This window comes from Pan paniscus, chromosome 3 (genome assembly GCF_029289425.2).
Source record: "Pan paniscus chromosome 3, NHGRI_mPanPan1-v2.0_pri, whole genome shotgun sequence".
NCBI classification, from domain to species: Eukaryota; Metazoa; Chordata; class Mammalia; order Primates; family Hominidae; genus Pan; species Pan paniscus.
The window spans coordinates 21,523,085-21,548,055 of NC_073252.2; the positions used below are offsets into that span (position 1 = coordinate 21,523,085).

At 36.7% G+C, this 24,971-nt stretch overlaps 1 protein-coding gene across 5 annotated transcripts in view; it reads right to left on the reverse strand.

Annotated features, from left to right (window-relative positions):
- Positions 1 to 24,971, reverse strand: part of KCNIP4 (potassium voltage-gated channel interacting protein 4) — a 1,223,194-nt gene that overhangs the window by 545,329 nt on the left and 652,894 nt on the right. Inside the window, exon 1 of one of the 5 annotated variants that reach the window (XM_003826824.6) lies at positions 23,603 to 23,821. The exons of the other annotated variants lie outside the window; for them this stretch is intronic. Within the exon in view, the coding sequence (XP_003826872.1) occupies positions 23,603 to 23,702 (100 nt within the window). The 5' untranslated portion in view covers positions 23,703 to 23,821. Of the gene's footprint in view, positions 1 to 23,602; positions 23,822 to 24,971 lie in introns of those variants that run through there. 5 annotated transcript variants of the gene reach the window in all.

A 24,971-nucleotide genomic window follows, 5' to 3' on the forward strand; every position in this document is an offset into this window, starting at 1 on the left:
CTGCATATGATGCAAAAGAATGATTTTGCTAAACACAGCAACTATGTAATGCACCCCATTCCTTCCCCATCAGCCTGGATCCTGAGACTATTTTGTAAATCTGCAGAGATAAGAGTTTTCTATATTTATTGAAAGGTCAAAAGTTTGGGAGGTGGAGAGGTGTAAGGCAGGTAGGAATACAGTATTGTATTTATTAAACAATATTTCAGAAACAGACACTTAGCAGGCACTTTGTAAAGTACAAAAGAAAACAAGCACCTGTTATCTCTACCACTCTAATTTGCACCATCACTGCTAGTAACAGCAAAAGCCTCCAAAGTGGTTTTCATACTTCTACCTTTCCCATTCCCCCATGAAGACATCCATTAGAATGATCCACTGAAAATATAAACCATATCATAACACTTTTCTCTCCAAACTTTCATTATTTTCCCCAAAAGTCCAAATTTTCTTCAATAACCTACAGAAAATATTTGTTAAATGAAAGAATCAACCCATCTAGCAACCACCAGTGAGACTTGGGTCACTAGATCCTTGCAATGTGTTAAGTATTACAATTGAAATAAAAAGCAATTAGAACACTGGAAAACCTACTATTCTACGGTATCACTACATGGTAGTACTGGGATCTAGGACATGTGTTGTGAGTAAGGACTGGAAGTTAAGAGAAGTTTATGTGGGCCATAGTGGTTTGGGTTTCTTGCGTAGCAGAGAGTCAAGTGTGAGTTGGAGATGTGAATGCTCCAGTCATTATGTTGTTATTTAATTAAATACAAGAAAGAAAAGAACCCATACACCTGTATATCTCAAGTCCGCAGCTATCACATCCTCAATTCTATAAGATACGCTTTATCCTCTCTATAATAGTTTAAATGATCTATTTTTAACAAAAAAACAGTTACTTTTTCTTCTTCTTTTTTTTTTTTTTTTTTTTGAGATGGAGTCTTGTTCTGTTCCCCAGGCAGGAGTGCAGTGGCGCGATCTTGGCTCACCACAACATCCACCTCCTGGGTTCAAGCAACTCTCCTTCCTCAGCCTCCCAAGTAGCTGGGACTACAGGCACGCACCACCACGCCCAGTTAATTTTTGTATTTTTTAGTAGCAATGGGGTTTCACCATATTAGCCAGGTTGGCCTTGAACTCCTGACCTCAGGTGATCCACCCACCTCAGCCTCCCAGAGTGCTGGAATTACAGGTGTGAGTCACCGCGCCCAGCCAAAAAACAGCTACTTCTATGGATGCAGTAACACTGCACTGGAATAGACAGATACATAGGTGACAAACATGGACTGAAATAAAATCTGATTGATGTGTCAAGTTTAGAGCAGTGACAGACTCACTGTGAAGATGGTAGAGAAATTTGAACTCCAGTAAACTCTGTTATCTGGAATCCAATAAATTGCAAAGTGATTAAGTGGTCTCTTTGCACTTAGGTACACACCTAACTGATATTCTAAGTAGTCTTTGAGACCCTGAATTTACACAACTCAAGGAGAGATTAAATTGTGTGCAGCTTCATGAGAGTGTTGGGTTTATTTTATTGCATTCCAATTATTTGAAAATTGATCACCTGTGTACATATGGCAACTTCCCATTGATCTGAATATTGGATTAAGTGAAACACTCTGAAATTGCCAACTGAACTGATTGCACCTAATGAGATGGAGATGTGGAAATAGCCATGAGCTTTTCATCACCGGCTGCAAACCTGCAATTTTCTTGGTGAAGAAAGAAAACACAAAATGCTATTGGAGAGTGGTTTTCATGCCTTGCACAACCCCTTCATCCATAACCTTCAATTCTAGATGGCTGCATACTGTTCACTTGGCTAACTTCTAGAATAGAGTGGTGGATTCTAGGCAACAAGATGTGATCACTAAAAAGACATAAAACAATTCTAAAAATGTGTTTTGAAAAATATCAGGTAAGTTCTCATAAGTGAGACATTCTCAGTTTAGGTAAAGCTTAGAATTGTGTTTACCAAATTTCAGTTAGTCACGTAGCTACCTGTAATTGCACTAGCAAATCTACATTTAATTTATATGTTATTTGTTATTTTTCTTACGTTAATTCATTTAACTTACACTTAAATACATTATTGTTAAAGGAAATATTATATCACTACCAAACTATAAGTAGGTATCTTTTACCATAAAGAGGTAACTACAAATATAAATAAAATATTGTCATCAAATATTAGTTCTGAGTTCAGGACTGTGATCTCTTTGCCAAAAGAGAAATATACAAGTATCTCTGATGTGTTAAAGACTGGCACCAAAAGATGTGTGAGTGTGTGTGTGTGTGTGTGTGTGTGTGTAATGCTGTTAAAATTTAGTTAAGCTTTTAAATACATTTTTAAAATTGGTATCTTTACTATAAGCCTACTTGAAATCTATAAAATGCTAAAAAGTATTGTTATTTTCTCAGAGAGGTTTATGTCATCCAGTGTTTCACAATATGTGTTGAGCATGAAATATTTTTTAGGCAGAAAATATAAGAAGATGCATATTTCTCTCAATGTGTGCTGGCAAATTGTGCTGTTGCTTTTGCTGTTTTTCAAATTCCTTCATGCCTCTATGATACTCTTTGCTTCTGCTCAGTAAGTTAGTCACTCTTTCTTAAACATGACACAGTTTTCATCTCCATTCTTGACTCATAGTATTTCCTTCACTGCTGCCTCACTTTCAGCGGTTAAAATACATCTCTTTGCCACCCAAATACTTGCACACAAAATAGCCAAAAAGTGAGAACACCCAAATCTCCGTCAACTGCTGAATGGTTAAACACGTGGCAAACTCATAGAAGGGATACTATTTAGCAATAAAAGACTGAATTACTCACATGTGCTACTACATCAATGGGTCACAAATGCTAAGTAAAAAAGAAACAACAAAAACTAGACACAAAAGGCCCCATTTTCTATGAATATATTTGTATGAAGTATCCAGAAAAGGGAAATCTATAAAGACGGAAAGTAGATTAGTAGTTTGCCTGGTGGGAGTGGAGGTTAACTGTAAATGGGTAGGTGGGATCTTATTTGGATGAAAGAACTGTCCTAAAATTGGTTAGATATCATGATTGTACAACTTGGTATATTTATAAAAATTGACTTTTATATTTAAAATGGGTGAATCTTTTGAAATATACATTTTTCCTTCATAAAATGATGTAAAAATTTCAGCCAGCTAGGTGGACAATCAACCACCTATCCATTGACCCATTCTTCCATCTTTTAACGTTTTCTCTCTCATGCCATAATCTGAAGGTGATTTATTCTTGTCTTGAGAAAACATACCATTATGTTTTCATATATCATAGATCTTTTCATTTGTCTTTCTTGTATGATATTCAAATATTTGTCTAATATCCTTACTTGACCATAAGTTTTTACAGACAAACTACTCTGAACTAGTCCATGTGAAAATAAATACTTATTGAATCTATATATACATATGAAGCAAATTCTATTTCATGGGGAGGGGGGAGGGGGGAGGGATAGCATTAGGAGATATACCTAATGCTAGATGACGAGTTAATGGGTGCAGCACACAAACATGGCACATGTATACATATGTAACAAGCCTGCACCTTGTGCACATGTACCCTAAAGCTTAAAGTATACTAATAAAAAAATAAATAAATAAATCATGCTACTACACACACACACACACAAAATAAATAAAAATAAAAACAAGTAAAAATACTCATTAGCACATATTATTAAATTGCCTGCTTTGAAATCTGCAATTTACTGGCCGGGCACGGTGGCTCACACCTGTAATCCCAGCACTTTGGGAGGCCGAGGTGGGCAGATCACGAGGTCAGGAGATTGAGACCATGCTGGCTAACACGGTGAAACCCCGTCTCTACCAAAAATACAAAACATTAGCCAGGTGTGGTGGCAGGCGCCTGTAGTCCCAGCTACTTGGGAGGCTGAGGCAGGAGAATGGTGTGAACCCAGGAGGCAGAGCTTGCAGTGAGCCGAGATTGCACCACTGCACTCCAGCCTGGGCGACAGAGCGAGACTCCGTCTCAAAAAAAAAAAAAAAAGAAAAGAAATCTGCAATTTACTTTTTGTTATCTAACTTTGAAAAGTGGTTTAATGCCTCAACACATCAGTTATTAATTCAAAGAATGATAATAATAGCAGCAACAAAAGGTATAAGCAAGAGGAGCCGCCTTTACTGAACACTTACTTTGAACTGGCCAAGCTGTTTGGTACTTCTCATTTTGCAGATGTCATTCCGGAAAAAAGAAGCTGAGACACAATGAAGTTAAATCAACTGACTTAGGTCAAATGCCTTGGATGTAGAGCCCAAGGCAGGATTTGTATACACATGGCTTTTGAAGGGAGTGCTCTCAAAGCATGGTAGGAATGAGATGTAGGAAGGTAAAAGAGGGGAAGGGATAGGAGCTAAGATTTTTCAAGGGAAGTTTTGCTCTAGTCTGATCCATGGAGATCTCTGAGGATAAACAGGAAAGCAGAGTTTTTCCTGTCTTAAGACAAGAGAATGGACTTAAATATACCTGTTCCTGTTACTGTGCATGTGGGTGCCCTTGTGTGTGTGTGTGTGTGTGTGTGTGTGTGTGTGTGTGTGTGTGTGTAGCCTTGGCTGTAGTTACGCAAAAGTAATCCTGCAGAAAATGTAACCGACGTGAGCACTTGGGGGTGCCCACTCCTGGGGGATGAACACACCCACCGGGAGAAGGGATTCCAAGAGACCTGAGCAGACCCCAACAGCCTCTGCTACAGCTGTTGGCCCAAATCGCATATATAGTAAGGGGAATATCTGAGATTCAAACTTCAATAGTTCTGATGCCTATATCAGTGCCTTTAATGCCCCACCTTTTTCAGGCAGTGCCACATTTGATACACACACATAAATGTACAATATCCCCATTATGGCTTAGGTTGATCCATTAGCAAATATTTTTTAAATTAAATATTAATGCAAACTAGGATAAGAAAGTCAAGCCTATTTGACACCCTTCTTTAATATTTTAATGAATTGATACAAATATTTTTTAATTACATGCATTATTTAAATAGTGTCTGAGGAACTTGGAGGTTGCTTGAAAAGGTCTCCCAAAATTTTAAATATTCCCCACTCCATATCTTATTTAGACTAATATATTTAAATTCATTCTGTGAATGAAGATTTGCTCAGAACCTCAGTTTGAACAGTGTGCTAATCACCATATGTTCCAAATGAGTCACTCTGAATTTCTGAAGAATTGTTATATATCTTTAGTTTTCATTTTATCAGAGATAAAACCATAAAGGCAAGAAAAATTTGATGTTAGGAAGCAGTTGATGAGCCAACTGCCTCCCAAAGGAAAACAATGCCATGAAACTACAATCTATAAAACAAACAAGGCCGGGCGTGGTGGCTCATGCCTGTAATCCCAGCATCTTGGGAGGCTGAGGTGGGTGGATCATTTGAGGTCATGAGTTCGAGATCAGCCTGGCCAACTTGGTGAAACTCCGTCTCTACTAAAAATCCAAAAAAAAAAAAAAAAAAAAAAGCCAGGCATGGTAGTAGGTGTCTGTAATCCCAGCTACTTGGGAGGCTGAGGCAGGAGAATCACTTGAACCCAGGAGGCGGAGGTTGCACTCAACCAAGATCATACCACTGCACTCCAGGCTGGGTGATACAGCGAGATCCTGTCTCAAATAAAATGAAATAAACATAAATAAACAACACAAAAGCATGGCATGATGCCTGCCATCTAGCACTGCACAAGGAGTTACCTACTTTGTTCTAAAGATAGCATGACTTATTGCAATAATACAAACACTGTGTATAAGAAATGAGACAAACTCTAAATGGAAATTTCTCGCCAGAGCACTCAGAGCCTTTGTTCATCCATTTTCATCCTTCTCTCAATCCAGCTTCTTTGCCATTTACATGTAGATACACAGGGGAATTTCCATGTCCTCCACTTATCTTGGTTACCGCTTTTTTTCTCCTTATCTTTCCTATTTTGAAGGCCAGCCTCACAGCTATCAACTTTCAAATAAGTAGCCAAGAGGTCTGAATACTTGGAGTAAATAGAATGTTTGATTGGACAACATTGTGTATGCATTTCACTGAGTAAAATGCTAGTCTGGATACCTGCCTATGATAAGGCCACCGTTCCCTATTAATATGAAGCAACAATTGGTTGAGCAGGGGAAAATTAACATGGCCAAACATGTTATATAGTAGACAGCACCTCTAACTGGTCACATATTTAAGCCACACAATGGCAAATGGGGAAATAAGGTATATGACTTTGGGGTAAAGGCAAGTATGAGGCAGAGACCAATCCCTGGAAGTATTTTCTTTGAAAAGGGAATCCTTCAGAGAGTGAGGCACCTCATTTCTATTTTAAACTATAGCCAGAAACATTTCTCCTAAATGAGAAATTTGCCCTAGGGATTCCTGATGTTTGTCAGAAACCGCTGTAAATTTATTTTCATTCACTGGAGAGAAAAGAAGGGAGGTAACATTTATGACATACGCTTGTGCTTTTCATCTGTTATTTAATTTTCACAAGTTTTTCAGGATAAAATAGTATCCTTATTTTGTTGATAAGAGAACTGAGATTTAGACAAATTAAAAATAAAACGAAAAGAAAAGACAAATTATAGCATGTAAACCAAGGGACAGATCTTGAGGTAAAATCCAGACCTTTTGGACCTGATGTTCATGTTCTTTCCATTCTTCCATGCACCCTAGGGCTTAATACATCAACTCCGAAATGTAATTGAGAGGAGGCTACAAGGAGACACCATTGTTTGGGATTAAACAAAAGCAGGCTGTTTTGTTTACTGTAAGATTCCTCAACACTTTTAAAATGCTGAAGTATATTTTGAGCTTCTGGGAAGGGCCTACAGGACAATGTGTCCAAAATTTTATGACCATAGAGTCCTCTCCCCCTGGAAGCATTGCCTGACCTTGAAATTCTACTGAAAATATTTTAGATACTACTGTTGCTCCAGTAGTGCTGTACTAGAGAAGAGAAAGGCAAGGGCTAGAATGGCTTCTGTTTTTATTTCGTAGACTTCTGCATCGCCTGAAATGTTGTGAGCTCACGTTAATTTGGGAAATAAAATAAGTATCATTTACATGAATAAAGAATAATACCATGTACGTTCCCAATAGAATGTATTTATAGATACATGAAAAGAAATATGTGTGTACTAAACATAGGTCCATATCTCATAATTATTATGCAAAAGCAAAAGAGGAAACATATTCATGTACTGTCTGATGAGTATTATAATGATACAGCAATGAACAGAGTTCTGTAAAACTGGGCACTGCTCAAAGTGAACAGCATACGTTAACTCATTTAATTATCATAATAATCCCCTGAAACACATGTAATTATCTCCATGTGTCAGATGAGGAACCTGGGACACAGGTAAGTTAATTTACTTCTCAAAAGTCCTACTAGTTACTTACATAAGGAAGTTTGTGGAAGAACCTGATACCAACTGTTTTTCTACAAAATTTCATACTACTTATGACTCCCACATAAACCTATTTTGCAAGGAATTCTGGAAGCCTTGTGAGGACTTCTGAAACCTACATAAAGACTAATTAGGGCTCCCAGGATGTTATTTTTGCCTTCTTTAACTTTCCATCCACCTTATCCTGCTTTTTGCACTTTGGTTATTGAGAAATCAAAAAAAAATATATATAGTTAATACCAAAATATATTTTGGAAGAAACAAATACTATAAAATCTGATTTAGCAATATAAAATAATATTAATTTTAATGATTTGCCTGATTCTTATTCATTCATAGACATTTGATGAGTATCTACTAAGTAAAGCTGCAGGAAATATAAGTATAAATTAGAAACTCTTTCCACCTTAAAAATATGCTTGTGGGTTTACTGGAGAAGACAGGTATTTAAACATCAGCAGCTTTTTTCTACCAGTGGCAAGATTTATGTTGACTCCTGAACAGTCTCTCTTGAGGTCTTCCTTGCTACCAGAGACACATGCACACACACATCTGTATGAGGATTAGCCAGGTGGGGCTGTTAACTCATCACTGGATCACGGCACAACTATCCTTCCCCCAAGTTTATAACTGTACCCACAACCTTATAACTTGCCTATTTTTCTGTGATGCTTTAATCATGCACAGATGTATGATTAGGCTATAGGCAAAACTCATGCAAAACATAATAAAAGGAAAAGGAGAATGAAACTAAAACAGAAGTCCCTATGATTATTACAGAACAAAAAAAGAGAGAGAAAATGGACTAACCGCTTAGACTAGATTTTGGAAAATAATTGACAGTTATTAAAAAGAATAAGAACAAATGCTTACATAGTGTTAACCTTGAGCCAGACACTGCAGGTGCTTTATATATTTTGCCTTTTTATCCTCAAGAACTCTATAAGATAAATACTATTATTATCTTCTTTTTACTGATGAAGAAACTGAGACACAGAAAGGATAAGCATGGTGCCCAACATTACAAATTGGGTAAGTTCTTGGGCCTGGGTTCAAATTCAGATGATTGCATCAGAATCAACACTCTGGACCACCACCAGGACATCTGTGATACAAAGTTGAGTAAGTACTGACCAAGTCACCCCTCTTTGCTGGCAACTGCACCTAATGTTATACATATGTATGAGAACATGTGGTATTTGCTTTTCTGTTCCTGCATTAGTTTGCTTAGAATAATAGCCTCCAGCTCCATCCATATTGCTCCAAAGGACATGATCTCATTTTTTCATGGCTGTATAGTATTCCATATTCACAACCAATCTATAAGGTAAATCTTATCCCCACTTGTTAATAAAGGAAAACTAAGAACAGATAACTATTATTGACTGGGTTTGGATGAAAACACAAGGCTATTTGAATTCAACACAGTGTGCTTTTAGGGGGAAATTGTTTTTGGACTTTAGTTCTGTGAAAGTACAAGTCATATCTTATTTAGTTTAGATTCTAAAACCATAGCATGTTTTTATTAATTTTTAATTATTAAGGATACATAATAGGTGTATATATTTATCTGATATTTTGATACAGGCATATAATGTGTAATGATTCAATCAGGGTAATTGGGGCATCTGTTACCTCAAGCATTTATCATTTATTTTTGTTACCAACATTCTAATTCCACTCTTTTAGTTGTTTTAAAATATAGAATAAATTATTGTCGAGTATAGTCATCCTCTTGTGTTATCAAACACTAGATTTTATTTATTCCATCTAACCATGTATTTGTACTCATTAACCATCCCATAGCATAGAGCCCCAAAGCAAGGATTTTTTTTCTACTGCAAATTGCATCAATTTGAATTAAGAGTGAACTAATCTAAGTCCCTTTCTTTATTCAAGAAAAAAAAATCTAGTAATGAAAGAGGAAAATTATATGGATCATCCCTAAGGACAAGTTTTATAAAGTACTTTAAAAAAATGTATGAGATGTACTTAGGATTCCTGCCTAGTAAGCCATTTAATGGAATCTTTGCACTGGTCTTAAATGCATCTGTGTACCGCTTGAAACCTCTATCACTCCTTTCCTTTTAAATCTGTTCCTCATATTAAATAATTCTTACCTAGGTTTTCACATGAATGATGCCTAGGCAGATGCAAGAAGCTGCTGCTAGGGAAATAAAATGGAAACTCAGAAATGAAGGAAGCTGAGAATTGCCAAGCAGCCGCAGACTCCCACTCTATACCCGCTTCCTCACCCCACCCTTTCCCACATGTCACATACACATTCCAATTTTCCCTTGCAGAGGAAATGAAGCAAAACACATCAATGGAGTGAAATGGTTTGTCCCTAAGAATCAGAAAACTAAAGCTTCTCTTAGCAGGTACAAAAAAAAAAAAAAAGCTTTTCTTTTAGTTAAGTAAGACTCCTAGGCAAAACATCAAAATCCTGGGCTCTTGATAACTTTTTTGACATAGAAATATTTATAGAGATGGCTCTTTATCAACGATTCCAGAAACTGTTTGACTTGAAGTTGAAAAATGACTTCAAGGTATAAAAATCTGGCATTAGCACCAAGATGTTGACCCTGAATTCTCTTATTTTTAAAGATTAAAAACAAACTCATAACTCCTCAATTTTAAATATGTTTTCTGGACCCAAAAATGTTTTTCATTTTACGTTGATAAATTACTATGTTCCAAAGGGGACTGCTTTTCTCTTCCTGGGAAAAAAAACAATGTATGTTTCATATTGATATTCTTCTCCTTTTAAAATTAACCTCCAAAAAAAGCTACATAAACACATGCCAAAAAGTGACATGTTCAAAGAAGAAATGAAAAATGTCACTGTGTGTATATACCAACCTCCCGTGTGTATACTTTTTTAATGAGATCATTATTTTGCATACTGTTTTGAAACTTGTTCTTTTAATTTAAGAAATATGTTCTGAGTATCTTTTCAACACAGTGGTATTTGCCATTCTCATGCGACTTGTGGTGAATAGATGGGAGAATTTATCAACATGCAAATGAAACAAGGCTCTTGCCCAAGCTGAGTGAACTTGGGCCAAGGAAGATGACACTGATTAGGTGAGAGAGGAAACCAAGCTTAGAAGGGGCAGAACTCTGGGACCTAAAAGAGGCAGCCAGGAAACCACATTTGTTATGACAGAGCCTTTTCAAGGTCAGGAAGGGAAGTTCATGACCTGGCGAGCAACAACTAGGTAGATGTAAGAACACATTACCGTGCCCTTATGAGGAGCCAAAACTAGTCATTGTAAGCTAAGCACTTCATGTCTATTAAATATGTATTCTTTACAGACAATAGTCCAGGAGCTGGATCCAGCTGAGGATTTTATAGAAGAAGTAGAGGCTCAGAAAAGTTAAATAATTTGCCTGAGATCACACAGCTTGTTAGAGCAGGGATTGTAGTCAGGGTGTTTTCCTCCCAAAGGCACAGCATGTTCCATTTCAACCCACAGACAAGCTTTATTCTTTATCCAGTGCCCTTTTTCACAATGTCCCTCCTTCTGCCTCTGTACTTGTACACATGGTTAAATATAAATTCATCTCCCAGAAAATCTTCAACAGGTCTTGGTGCAAAAGACTCAGGGTTCTTCAATAAGCTCAATGCACGTTAACTGGTAAATCTCATGGCTTATGTTCATGGAGTATGTGTATGTGTGTGGAGTGTGCTAGAGTGTGCACCCATGAGTCTAGCATATGTTTATACAAACATTTGTGTACAAATAGGTATGTGTAGATGCACATACAAAATTATAAACCTCACTGATCTTAATAACCATTTTCTACATATTTTCAAAGGCAGGGAATTAGGTCTATGACAACTAGGTATGAAACTTTCCAAAAGCTAATAAGAGATGATTGACAGCTAACACAGACACAAGAGAAGTACAAATGCACCACCATTAAAAATATCTGATGATGGCCAGGTGCGGTGGCTCATGCCTGTAATCCCAGCACTTTGGGAGGCCGAGGTGGGTGGATCATGAGGTCAGGAGATCGAGACCATCCTGGATAACATGGTGAAACCCCGTCTCTACTAAAAATACAAAAAAAAAAAAATTAGCCAGGCATGGTGGTGGGCGCCTGTAGTCCCAGCTACTCGGGAGGCTAAGGCAGGAGAATGGCGTGAACCTGGGAGGTGGAGGTTGCAGTGAGTCAAGATCGCGCCGCAGCACTCCAGCCTGGGCGACAGAGTTAGACTCTGCCTCAAAAAAAAAAAAGAAAGAAAGAAAAAAAAAGAAAAAAAGTCTGACGAATAAATCTTCATCACTGAAACTCAGAATACAAGTAGAAAATTCCTGTCTATGTATTGGAGTTTGACTATATTTGTGAAGGCACAGTATATAAACACCTTTCAGGAATTCATCTGTTGCTTTAAGAGAAGTCTGAGAGTCTTTTCTTAAGCATTTTCAACATAATAAATAAACTACTATTTGAACACATTTTGCTGGGTCTTCTCCCTGAGATATTTTACAAATTATTTGGATCGATAGTACAAAATTGCAGTCAAACCACTAGGAAATGGGATTTTAAGTCAGTGCCTTAGCCTCATCACACATCTGGAGGACACCATTCCCATACCCTTCCTACCTTGTTCAATTTTAAGTCTTCCATGGTGGTACCTCCATCGTCTGAGCTACAATATTTGTTTTTGCAAATTTGGAGGGTTGTACTAACAGATACTCTCTACATTTCTTGCTTTTTTCCCTATTCTCTCATTTGCCACCGAGTCTTTCCCTTCTCTTTGAACACGTCTGTAAGAATGATCTTGCAGTAATATACCCAAGAAAATGCCTCCTTTATCTAAGTCAGGAAGAGTGTTCTTTTAAAACTATGACTGCGAATCTCAAATGGGCACTCAGCACTGCCCGGCAATCTTCTCGCATTTGCTCGGTAAATTCACTTCCCCAGGCTCTGATAAGACTATATGGTATTTCCTTTCTCCTTGAAATATCAATTACTCCCCACCACACAAATGCTTTTCACCTCACCCTACTTCATACTAACTAAGAAGAAAGCAGTTGGACACAATATCTCTCAACTTCCCATTATGGATACACCAATATCTAAGCCTATATTCTCTGCTTTCCCTGGCATATAATGCAGAGACAGAGAGGCTTTGCTGCAACTAAAGTCAACTCCTTTACAATATCAGGGACCTCAGTGGTTTTTTCCCTATAGCATCCCCAGCACTTAGAAGAGTACCCAGCAGGAGCTCAGTAAATATAAATTCAATGAATGAATGAATGGATGAATGAATGAATATCTATGACTATGAAAGATTCTATCTGTCCTAAATGGGGAGGAGGACAAGCATCAGGACAAACAGTTTTAGGATGATACTCGACATCTGTAGGACATGGATAGATAACCATATGTAAAACAAATGATAATAAATGGGAGATAATATTCACCCTTGCCTCATCTACTCTGTCTGTCTTATCTGGCTTCTTACATTGTATCTAATAATCAATTGTTACATTCATAGGATATATTAATAGAGCCAGCTACCTTCCATTCATCTATATAAGTCTTAACAACAGTGACCAATTTACATAAGATGAAACTGAAGCTCAAAGGAGTCAAGTATGTTACCCAATGTCAACTCTTAAATGAAAGAGGTAGGGTTCAAGTCTATGGATTTTTTAAAATGGTAAAGTCCATACTCTCTCCACTCAGCCACGCTGTCAATCAGCCCCTGAGACCTTCCTGTAAGTCCAAGTTCAACTGAGTTTCTTAGCCAATCCTTCGGGAAATAGGACTACATTTTACTGCAGTCTACTGGAAATGTCATGCTGTCAAATAATCCCATCCTAATTGTGTCAGACATGAAGTCTAAATGGCCACAGAGATAGGCAGAGAGACAGGGGGACCCCTAATGGGAACTTCATATCTACCCTCTGTCTTATAGGATTGGATCTTGCTTTCTGTGTTCCCAGTCATGAATTTTAATCATGTAAGAAAAGACAAGATCTTTTAAGATTACAACAGGAGCAGATCTTGGTATTGTGGGATCTGAAACACATATGATTTGGGGAAGTGGGGTCTATGAGAAAAGAATTAAAAAATCACATGTAAAATTGGGCATGGAAGTTAACATTTATTTAGACTAGGAATGGGAAGGGGTCCATGCATTTGAAAGTCTCTGTAGCTTAATCTTCATTTACTTCAAACCTAATTCTGCCTCTGATCATGATCTAGCCCTATCTGGGAGGCAGGAACACGGTGGTTGAGAGCCTTTGTTCTCCAGGTGGGCAGCCTGATTTTGAATCCCGCCTTGACCACTTCTAGTTATATGATCTTAGGTGAGTGGCTGAAATTTCACAAGCATATACTTTGTCATTTGTTAAATTTTCAAATACAACTGGATCATAAAAACTGTTAATATGAATGATCATATAAATTCTTGATCATAGTGCCTGACATATGCTCAACAAAGTGCTCATTAAGGTGTGTTTGATATTATTAGCATCTAATGCCATCTTCTTGCTTACCAGCTCTGGAACCTCTCTACTTGAGACTCCCCTACTATATTCATTTGATACCTCCTGAATGCCTGAGCACCAGGCACTTAGGATTTGACTCTGTGTCTTCCCATTATGTACCTTCAACAACAAGATCTGGGCCCTAACTCCCTGCTGAACCAAAGCCTGGTTCCCAGCCTCACTACAACTGTGTCATCGCATTTTGGCATACCTATTAGTTTTATAAGAATCCTTGTTTCTGCCTGTGTACCAGTAAACCTTCCCCATTTTCCTGGGCATAATCCAATAAAACTAGAAAAAAGTAATATCATGAAAAGCATTCACAATAGATTTTTAAGTGAAGAGCTAGAATTCCTATAATTGTGGCTAATAAGGTTGTTTTTACAGGGATATGCAAAAATTTAATACTACAAATATGTAAAATGGTGAGGTCCTCACCTAGAATATAATGATCACTCTATTATAGATAATGTAATTATTACAATATGTATGCTACCAAATAGCATTGTGATTTCTAACAAGTCAATTAACCTTCCTGGGCCTCAATTTACTCATAAAATGAGGAAGCTGGACTACACTTTCTATGATTCTTGCTAGTTCCAATAAATATGTATTAGTACATATACCTGGGATATTAATGTATCATTCACATCTCAACTTGGAATGTGCCCAATTTGAATATTTCCCTTTGAAGCTGATAAGTGAGGGAGAAGGAACTACTCAAAGGATAACAACATTGTCTTCTTTTTTGTGTGTGTGAAATTCACCTTTTTACCTCTACTGTCACAATATTCTCACTATGGCAAGTGTTCAAGGAATATTATTTGACTTTTCAAAATTCCTTCTCTAGTAAAGTCCTATTAAGACAATTAACATTGCTCCTAAAAGTGTAATTATAAGTGTGGTATATATCCCAGGTTGTTGAAGCAACCTGGTAAGAAGAAATGAAGACTAGACCTGCTCACCCCATGTGGAAGGTAGAGGGAAAACCTAGATCAATGAAGAGGAGTGAAGTTTTGGCTTGCGCTCACACGAAAGATTGGGCCACAGGCAGTTGTTTCATAAAAAGGAAGTCTGAAAATAAGTGTTGAATCCATGCCCTGGTGGTATCTGGAGCAGAGCAAGGAGGTGTCTTGGAGTAGGCAGCTATGGTACAGAAACAATATCAGGGCGTATAAAAGAAGGTAGAGTCAGGAACTGTGTAGAGACTTCCTATTTGAACGCTTCAATGGCTTTCCAGTAACAAACAGTAAGTTCTAAAGTCCTTATAATGGCCCTGTAGGATATGACCTTGGCTCTCCCTCCATTGCTCCTCCCATTACCCTGGCAAGCTCACTCTGCTTCAGCTACACTAGCCTGCCTGTGCTCCTTGGATACATGAAGCACACTTCTAACCAGAGTCTCTTGTATGTGGCGGTTCCTTTGCCTGGAATGCTCTTATCCCAGACTCTCTCATGTCTCATGCACTCATTTAAGTATTTTTAAACAAGTCAGTTCTTTGGAAAGGCTTTCTCTGACCACCCTTTGATAAATAACACCCTGTTTCTGTCCCCATGCTGTATTTTGTGCTTGTCTCTATTAAATATTGGATTATATATTCCTATATATTCCTTTATTTATATTTTTGTCTTGCTTCCCCAATAGTATATAAATTTCTCAAACTTTGCAACTGTGTTCATATACTGTGCTTAGGACAACATATGGACCACAACAGAGGCACATGCAGTTAGTGAATGAATGAATGAATGAAATCCACTACAACTACTTTGATTCTTATTTTTGTAGCATTTACGGTTTGTATCTCAAAACTCAGCAGATGAACTTGCAAGAATGGAGGCTTTATCTGTTCTGCTTATGGCTGAATCCCCACTGTCTAGAACAGTAGCTGGTACTTGGGAGTTCTCAATAGATAATCTTAAATGTTGTTTACCTTGAAAAAGTTCTTGTACCCTAGTTTTAAGAACGGAAATGAATTGTTCTTTGATTTTGGTAACAAGTCACCACCAGAACCAGTTTTAAACTCAACCCAATCAATCAATGACAATTTTGCATTAGTAACCATGCTTTGGAAAGCCTAAAACTCTATATAGCAACAGCAGTGTTTGGTTTTGAGAGACAGCATCTTACAAGCACAGCTCTCACTTGTTTACCAAGCAATGAAGCAACTTTTGGTTTAAGGCATTGAGCTGTGGTCTCTCTCTCTCTCTTTTTTTTTTTTTTTTGATGGAAAGATGATGGTTCTTAGCTATAATGGCAAAAGACAAATAACTTATTATAATCTTATACAGGGTTCTAAGCATATACAAATACCAACTATATTAATCCACAAAACAAGCAGGAGAGGGAGGTGCTATGATTATTCCAATTTAGTAGACAAAGAAATTGAAGTACTGAGGGTTGGAGTGCTTATCCAACGTCTACAGCCAAGGTGTATTCCAGCTGGGATTATTATTAAATCCAATTGTTTTGGCTTCAGAGTCTGTGTTCTTAGTTTCTACATTCTATGGCTTCCCTATGAGAACTGAAACACACACTTGTTATAATTCCAGGAGCCAGATTTGTCTTGATGATTAGTCTACTGACTTAATCAAATGCTTTTCAAATAATTGTCATAAACAGTCTGGCCGGTGGGGGTGAATTTCAAACAGAGAGGTAAGGGCAGACATCTGTGGGATGGTGGCACCAAAGCAAGCAGTTAGGAAGGTACAGAATTTAGAATTTAATAATCGGCATGTTGAACAATTAAGGTAACTGCCCTTGTGACTTGTGTGTGTGTATATATTTATATATGTATGTCTGTGTGTATACATATACACATACATAAGTACGTGTGTGTGTGTGTGTGTGTGTTTGTGTGTGTATAAATATATGAATTTCTGGTAAGTCAAGTGCTATATCAAATATGTGTATATATATATATATATATATATATATATATATATTTGGAAAGGAGATGAATAATTGTTATTTGAATGTGGTAACAAATAGCCACCAGACCAGTTTTAAACCCAACCCAATCAATCAGTGACATATATATTTGTTATAGGACCTTGGCCTTCCAAAAATTCATCTGTGGGGTATCTGAACTGGCTACCAGATGGTAATGGCTCAGTATTACTAAATGTATTCAGACAAGTCACAGAGGTGAAAAACACCTCAATTTATGGCTAAGTCCCTCAGCCTGATAGTTCTTTGTAATGGCACCTATTTCTAACCTTAAAGTTATGCCAAAAAGCAACTTCACTATCACTGGGCCCTAAATTCTTGGACCATAAGCAGAATAACAAGAGAGCTACAATTTGAATAAGCATTTTATGAAACAGGTTATGTTTGAAGTTTATCTTCTGAATATAATTCATTAGCTTTTTCTTTGCAGAAAAGAGTTCTGTCAATAACAAATCATTTTTAGTTCATTTCGTCTCTCTGGGACTCAGTTTCCTTATCTATAAGATGATCAATTTGAAACTGGCAGTTTCTGCAGGATGTTTTGTTCTATGAAACCTTGAAAAATCAGAGCTACAATTATGTAAATTACTGATATATCTTCTCTTATTTTTCCCTCTTCCTCATTTTTCTGGGTTCACTATAGTACCTATGCTTTTACTAATGTCTCTACATAGAGCTAGATGCAAAAAAAAAAAATGAATCAGATTCTTAAATACAATTTTTTTAATGGGCATATTCTGTAAGAGAAGTTCATACTGTGTATGACTTTTATGTATCTCTGTATGTTTTATCTTACTTGGGAATATTTATCTTGTGCAGTCACAATGAATGCCTTTTGGATTGGCGCTACAATAAAGATATTGGAAGTAATCTAGACTCCTTCATTTATTTCCTTGTGATCTTAAGCAAGTTATTATTCTCCCTGAACTTCTAGTTTATTCATCTGCAAAATCAAAATATCACTTTCAGTCTTGCATGATTGAGATGATAATTCCAAGGCGAGGCATATGCAACACTTTTTTTCATCCTCTTTGTCTTATACAGGTTCTCAACTAAGGTAAGCTTTCTTCCCTCCCTTGTACTCTGTTCTCAATAACTAGAACCATCAGTGTTCCTTCTTGTTTTTTACTTGCTGAGAAAGGTTAGGGTGTGTGTTTTCTGTTGATGACCATCTTCATCAAGCCTTAAAACCCAATTGATGTTTGTGTTATGCTTTAATTCAATGCTGGATGCACTTACTTCAAAATATTACTCCAATATGGATCATCTTACTGCCTTCATCCATGCTTCAGTCAACCCAATCCATACATCTCAGACCTTTTCATAAATAACAGTCGTCCTGGATTCAAGGTCTCACTTTTTCTCAGTAGCATCTTATGTTGAATTTCCACCTTTCTCCAAAATCACCAGCCCTTCTCTGCCCCATCTATTTCCAGCCATCCCATTTGTCTCCCAAAGCAAAACAGATCGACTCTCAGTTTGAGAATGAACATTTCTGTCTATTTTCTTTTCAAATTTTACCCCAGATCCCAACTAAAGTGTGCGCTTGATTTGACTGAAATTTAATGCTGATTTATTCATGTTACAAGATTGTGTTTAATTTATAACATGGTGCCTTTATAATATTATTTTACTGTGTTTAGAAGATTACGGTACACATGCTTATGCTTGTTAAATAATGTAAGTGATTGAGAGTATTTCATGCATAGAATGCGTCCAAGAAATGCTTGTGGAAAGCCATTAATGAATGCCTAATTTAACACTTTCTCCCCTTTGCAAAATTATTAGCCATTGCCCGTGATGTTGTAATGCTTAGGAAATGAAAATTATGTAATAAGATATGGAGTCTGATGGCCTGAGTTTGAATTCCAGTTTTATGACTTACTAGCTGAGTTAACCTTGATCCAAATTCAGTGGACTCTATAGGTCTAAGTTTTCTTATATCTAAAGTGTAAGTGATTACCTATCTCAAAGGATTTGGTGAAGATTAAATAAGATATTGCCATGCTATACTATATTACATGATTAATATATCTATACTACACTCTGTTTAACACATGTCTGACATATAGGTGATAATAAAAAGATATTAATATTATTTATAATTGTTTTATTTTATAGCTAAAAATTAGGATTATGTCAGTCAAGTAATAGTCTAAAATCACATGACTAATAATAAGTGAAGCTGTGATTAGAATCCAACTTAAATAACTTTAGATCCTCTGAGTGTAATCTCTGAATATACTAAATCTTTTTCTTCCAATAGTCCCCTTTTAGGCATTAATGTTCTTGAAATAAGAAAAGATGAACCATAAGAGACCCTAAAGGTGGTATATGTATTCCCTTTATTTCATTACTAGATGGTGTAAAAAGATTGTATGTTTAAGTTTTCTAATATAAAGTATTTTTCTCTTTCTTAAACTTTACAGTTTACAAAGACTTCTCTGATACCCCAAAACACATAAGCGTTGGCATGCCATTGCACTGGGGGAACCAGAATGCTGGGAGAATTAGAACAAGACTCTGTGAATTTCAACTAAGCTATCTGAGATGGAAATCAGCCCCTCCTAGTCATCTCTAGCCCCTTGGTCCTTATTAAGCATCATGGTCTGAACACGCCATCAGTGATGTTTTTCAGTTTGCCCAATTTATTGACAGATCCAGCACTTCCCCACTTCTGTCAACAGCACAGTAGAATTAAGAACTTGGGTTCTAAAAATCCATCTTTGTGTATACAGCTAATACCTTGATTAAGCCTCTTGGGGAAGCTTGTATTACAGTACTACAGATATTTGCTAAATAAGGCGAGTTGAATAAATACAAGAGACAGCCTAGTCCTTACCCTAAGAAGGACTTAGATTACCAGTTGATTTCTTTTTGTCTTTTTATCAAAGATAATTACCAATAACAGTGACTTTTTTCAAGTCATGTGTGATAATGCATTTTTGTGAAATTTTGCTTGTATTAAGGGTGATAGAAGGATGGTTCTTTCTTAATTCAGTAACTGCTTCAGCATAATTTAATACATATTTAGATGAAAAGTAGATATTTTCACAGCCCAGTATTACATATAGAGATAATGAAATCGCTTTGCCATTAAAATTTTGATTCAATTTCTCCCTGGAATGCATTAACAGAAAACCACTTTCATTTTTATAGTTGAAAGAAAAAGGCAGTTTACTGTTGTGAAGTTTCAGGAGTATTCCAAACCAGCATAACTCTGGAGCCTCCTAAACTCCCCACTAAGTAGAGAGAGTCTATGAATTTAAAACACTGGCCACTGGTATTGTGTTTTATCCTTAGAAATCTGCTTCTCATTATTATTTTCATGCCTACTGAACTGGCATTAAGATTACTTTTCTTCAAAAGAAAATGTAATAAATAGTAATGGAATTACCAAAAAAGTTAATAAATGAGTTAATAAATAATAATATGATGTGCTTACTTGTTATTGAAACTCTAAGTTTCGAGAAACTGTATCATGAGGATGCCTGAAACAGCAGCCCCACACGTCAAATTCTAGAGCTACAGGAAAGGCAGTTTTTCTATTCTCTTGAAATACAATGAATATTTCCCTGAGGTATGATGAATTATCCCACTAAGGAAGAGAAGGAAAGATTAGTCTAACCATTATACTGTATATCAATTCCAAAATAGGCCGCTGATATCTATTTTATGGTAAATGATATGTGTTACATAAATTCTCAAATTTTAATTTCCTGTTACACTCATTGAAGTTTTGAAATTGAAAGTTCCACAGAGATTATCAAGTCCAGTTTTCTCATTTTAGAAAACTAGAAAACTAGAGAGGTAAAGTGACTTAATCCAAGGTTAGAGAAAGCAAGAGAGTAGCAGAGGAGGCATAAGCATTTGTGCTCCAACTACTATTTTATATTCTCAGGAGAAAGAATGTTACCTGCTGACTGTAACTCTTGGGTTATAAACATATGACATGGATCTCTGTGTAGTATTATATATTCATGAATATCACACATAGATCAGAACAGGACCCAAGACTCAAGGACCTAATCCCCAGTCTTCTACAATGAAGGAGAACTCAAAGCACTTAAAGATAAGCAAATACAAATAATTTAGACTTTTATATTACCAATTTATTTTGAAGTACATGTATTCTACACATAGATAAAAGCAAAATAATAACTACATTATACAAATGTCATATTTTATATGTCCTTCAGAACAATATGCATATTTCAAATATAATAATACAAAAAAACTACATTGTGAATACCATGTATACTATAAAACAGTTGTAAGTTTACATGAGGAGTTTAATGATTTAGGGAAAAAGTACACAATCATCCTCATAAGGCTTTAACCTAGGTTCAAGATTTTCTACTTAATATTCAAATTCTTTCATAGGACAATTGAGCAGACAGAAATAAGAAAGGTGAAATAAATCATTATCTTCTGAACTTAGACATGCAAAATGGTGCAGGAGGAAAGGAACTCTTAGTTGAAAAGAAATCTGAATGAAATGAGCATCAGTACTTTTTTTTAAGAAAGTTTCAGAAAAAAACTATGAAGATGCTAGCTTGATAATAAACATTGCTTATCCTTCTATTAATTAAAATTAGGCTGTAACTGTAGAGTGCACACATTCTGATCTATAGACTTAAACTACACACAATAAGCTATATCAATCTATTCATTTGTTTTTTATCTCCAGCTAGCAAAGTATTTAGTCAAATTAAATCTTGTTTTAAAGGGCTTCTCACTCTAAGATTTGCTTTGGAGATTTGCCTTGTACAGACTTCCAAATGAAAAACACTATTGCTTTCTATCTCTGTCAACTTTTACGCATTAAATAATTCTTCCTTAATGTGGTTATCAACATTTTACTATTTATAATTACTTCCTAACAATCACTGGAAATCATATATGAAGTTTATATTAAAGTTTCTGAGATAGTGCATTCTCTCCATAGTATTAGTCCAAGATTGTCCTGGAGAACGCTGATATTGTAAAACGTAAAGTACAAGAGAGAAATTGTTCATACAAATCAGTACAGCTTTGAATTTAAGTAATAATAAAAAGGAAAGACTTCATAGAGGTTAGCAGCTCTTAGAGGAAGGAAACACAAGTTCTCATTTGGGAGAGGGAATATTTGTGCTCCTGAAACAAGCAGAACCAATACTAGAGTAGGTGTCATCACCAAATCCAGATTCAAAGCCCTCCACACAAGAGCTGAAAGAATGGCCACACAACATCCATGAAATGAGATGAAACAAGTCCCTCAACAGAGCTAGGAATTCTGAGATTGTTCCATGAATTGTCAGTCTCACAGAGAATAAAAACCAGTTCATTAAAATGGGACATCCCAATCACATTTGCCAACTAAAATAACACACACAAATGAACAGAGAAGCCAAACCAAGTTACTGGTTTCATGAGAGTGTACAACATGAAGTCAGTTTTAAAGAGCAATGGCCACTTCTAGATTTTAGAACTTATCCTCTTTCTAGAACTACAGATATTTCCATCAGAGAGGGCTACCAAAAGCATTCTGCAATTTATTTTAAAATTAAATAAACAAACCCAGCTCTCCACCATCCCCCGCCTCCTGCGCCCTGCATCCCCCGCCCCATGAGTTATAAATGTAGGTTTCTGGTAACCTACATCAGAGTGACACACTTATTTTAATTTGATGTTTGCTATTTGTAAATGCAATCTCATTTATGTTACACTGTGGCAGCCATTCTCTGGAGGGCTGGATTAGTTGTGGATGTAAATACATTTATAATGTATTTTCCTTTTTACTTAAGTTTAAAATTTGAAGCAAGGAAAATATCTAAACATAACTACGTCAAACATCATCTAGAGCTTCTTTTAAAAATTGCTCTGCCAACTTTAGAGAAACAGTGACTGGCTGTATGCAAACATACTCTCAAAATGTGTTCTGAGCAGTTAGAAAATTATAATGTAAATTTACTCAGATTCCCAGAGAAACATTTAATTTAGGAAACAATAAGGACAAATACAAAATGTATTGTTTAAACAAAGAGGTGATTGATAAGGAGAATAGGAGAACGAGCCTCTAATGAACATAAACAGCAATACTTGAAAAACAATTGGCTACCTGGAATCTATGTTAAAGTCTGTTATATGAGTTAGAGTCTTTTCCCCTTAGAATATCTGTTAGCATGTAAAATAGGTAACATTATAAACACTTCTCCGCAAGACTTTATGAAAAGCCTGTCATTCTCAGGCTCCAACCTTAGACCATAAGAAATTATGTCTATTTATTTCCATTTGATCAATGTATTTGCATAGCAAGAAATGAGTGATCTCACAATATACCCAAATAAAATTTGCCGATACAATAAAAGGAGGTATTAGATAAAATAATCAAGCATCAGTATGGACTAAATACTCTCAAAATAAGCAGGTAGATCCATTACAAACCCTTAATTACTTCAGTTTTTGTTCTGACATTTTTGATCCAAAGTGTTTCTCCTAGTTTTAACATTCTCTTGTGAAAACATTACTGCAACTTACAAAAAGTTTATTTCATTAATCTTTGCTACCCTGAAAAACCTGGCTTCCTTCATGTCCATCCCAGAGTAACATTTCTCTGATCTCATTTCAGGTGCCTCTTACATTCACCTAAGACATTTTCATTGCAAAACAGAGAATTTTTAGAAGTCACTAAAAAGCACTCCCTTACCTTCTAAACCTGCTTCAATCAGCCCAAACTGTTCCAATAATTTAACAAAAAGCACAATGACGATCAGAACTGCTATCATTTCAAGCCCTTCCAAGTTCATGGTCAGCTAGGTCATGGTCCGACCACAGCCACTGAGAAGTGCTCCTCTGCCTGGCTTTCTTTGTAAAGCCATTAAACTACATTAAGAAGGCTACTGCTGGAGAAAGGGGAGGAGGAGAGCGTATGAGAGAGAGAGAGAGAGAGAGAGAGAGACAGAGGAGAGAGAGGGAGAGAGAGAGAGAAGGGAAAGGAGACTAGATGGAGATGGAGAGGCTGAGAAAAAGGGCGTGAGTGACAGAAAATGCATTCATCCTGTCTGCTGTAGCAGAGGCCAGAAGTAGCAGCCGGATAAAGTCGGGCCTGTCGGAATTATCGGCTTCCTCATTATCACTCTTGCACAGAGAGACAGCCACGCATGAAGTCGCGGCGCAGATCACCCGAGGACCCAGGAGGTCACCAGGAACGTCCCGAGGAAACATGATGCCCGGCGCGGAGGAGATGGCTCTGCGCCCCGGGACTCTGCGCGCCGCGCCGCTGCCACCAGTGGCTTTGTTGGGCCGGCCAGTTGCCTTGGAAACAAGAGAACCCAAGCAAGGGCTGGACTCCTGCTGCAGACAGGGAGCAGAGCACCGCACCTTGAAATACGGAGAAAAACCTGAAAACGCTAAGAGGTGGAGTGACAACTTGCATTCAGCTGTTTCAGAAACATTGTTGACCAGTAAGGAAAATCCAAATGTGTATTTTGTCCCAACTAGCTGAGTGCAGATTGCAACGAGCCTTAAGGGAGTCCTTCAATGTTGACTTTCTTTTCCATGAGTCACCTTATCCGAAAGCTCAGTCACTGAGCACTAATATTCTGGTTTAAGTAGTAACTATCATATCTTTTTGAAGCATGGGAATAATAAACTAATAAGTATTCATCATATTTGCATAGTATCTTAGAGTTTAGCAGCTACCTCATATGCACTACCTCATACCATTCAATACACCAAAATATATACAGTATTTAATGTGTCCTTCTATCCTTTATAAATAATGATTTAAGTAAATTTGGAGCCAGGAAAAGTTTGAGAATAAAAAAAAATCCTAAAAAAAGCGGAAGTTTTTGTCTCTCTCTTGCACAACTGTTTCATCTTTTTCTTTCCTCCTAACACTGCCCAAATAGATTAGCTCCACAATGAAATACAGAATTTAAAAAAACTACGAGAGAGAGACAGCATCTTAGAAAGCCAATTAAAGTCTCCTATTTCATAGATGAACAAGCTGAGGACCGAAGAGAGCAAAAGAGATGAGGCAAAAAGGCAGAGCAGGATAGAATGAAGGCATCCTT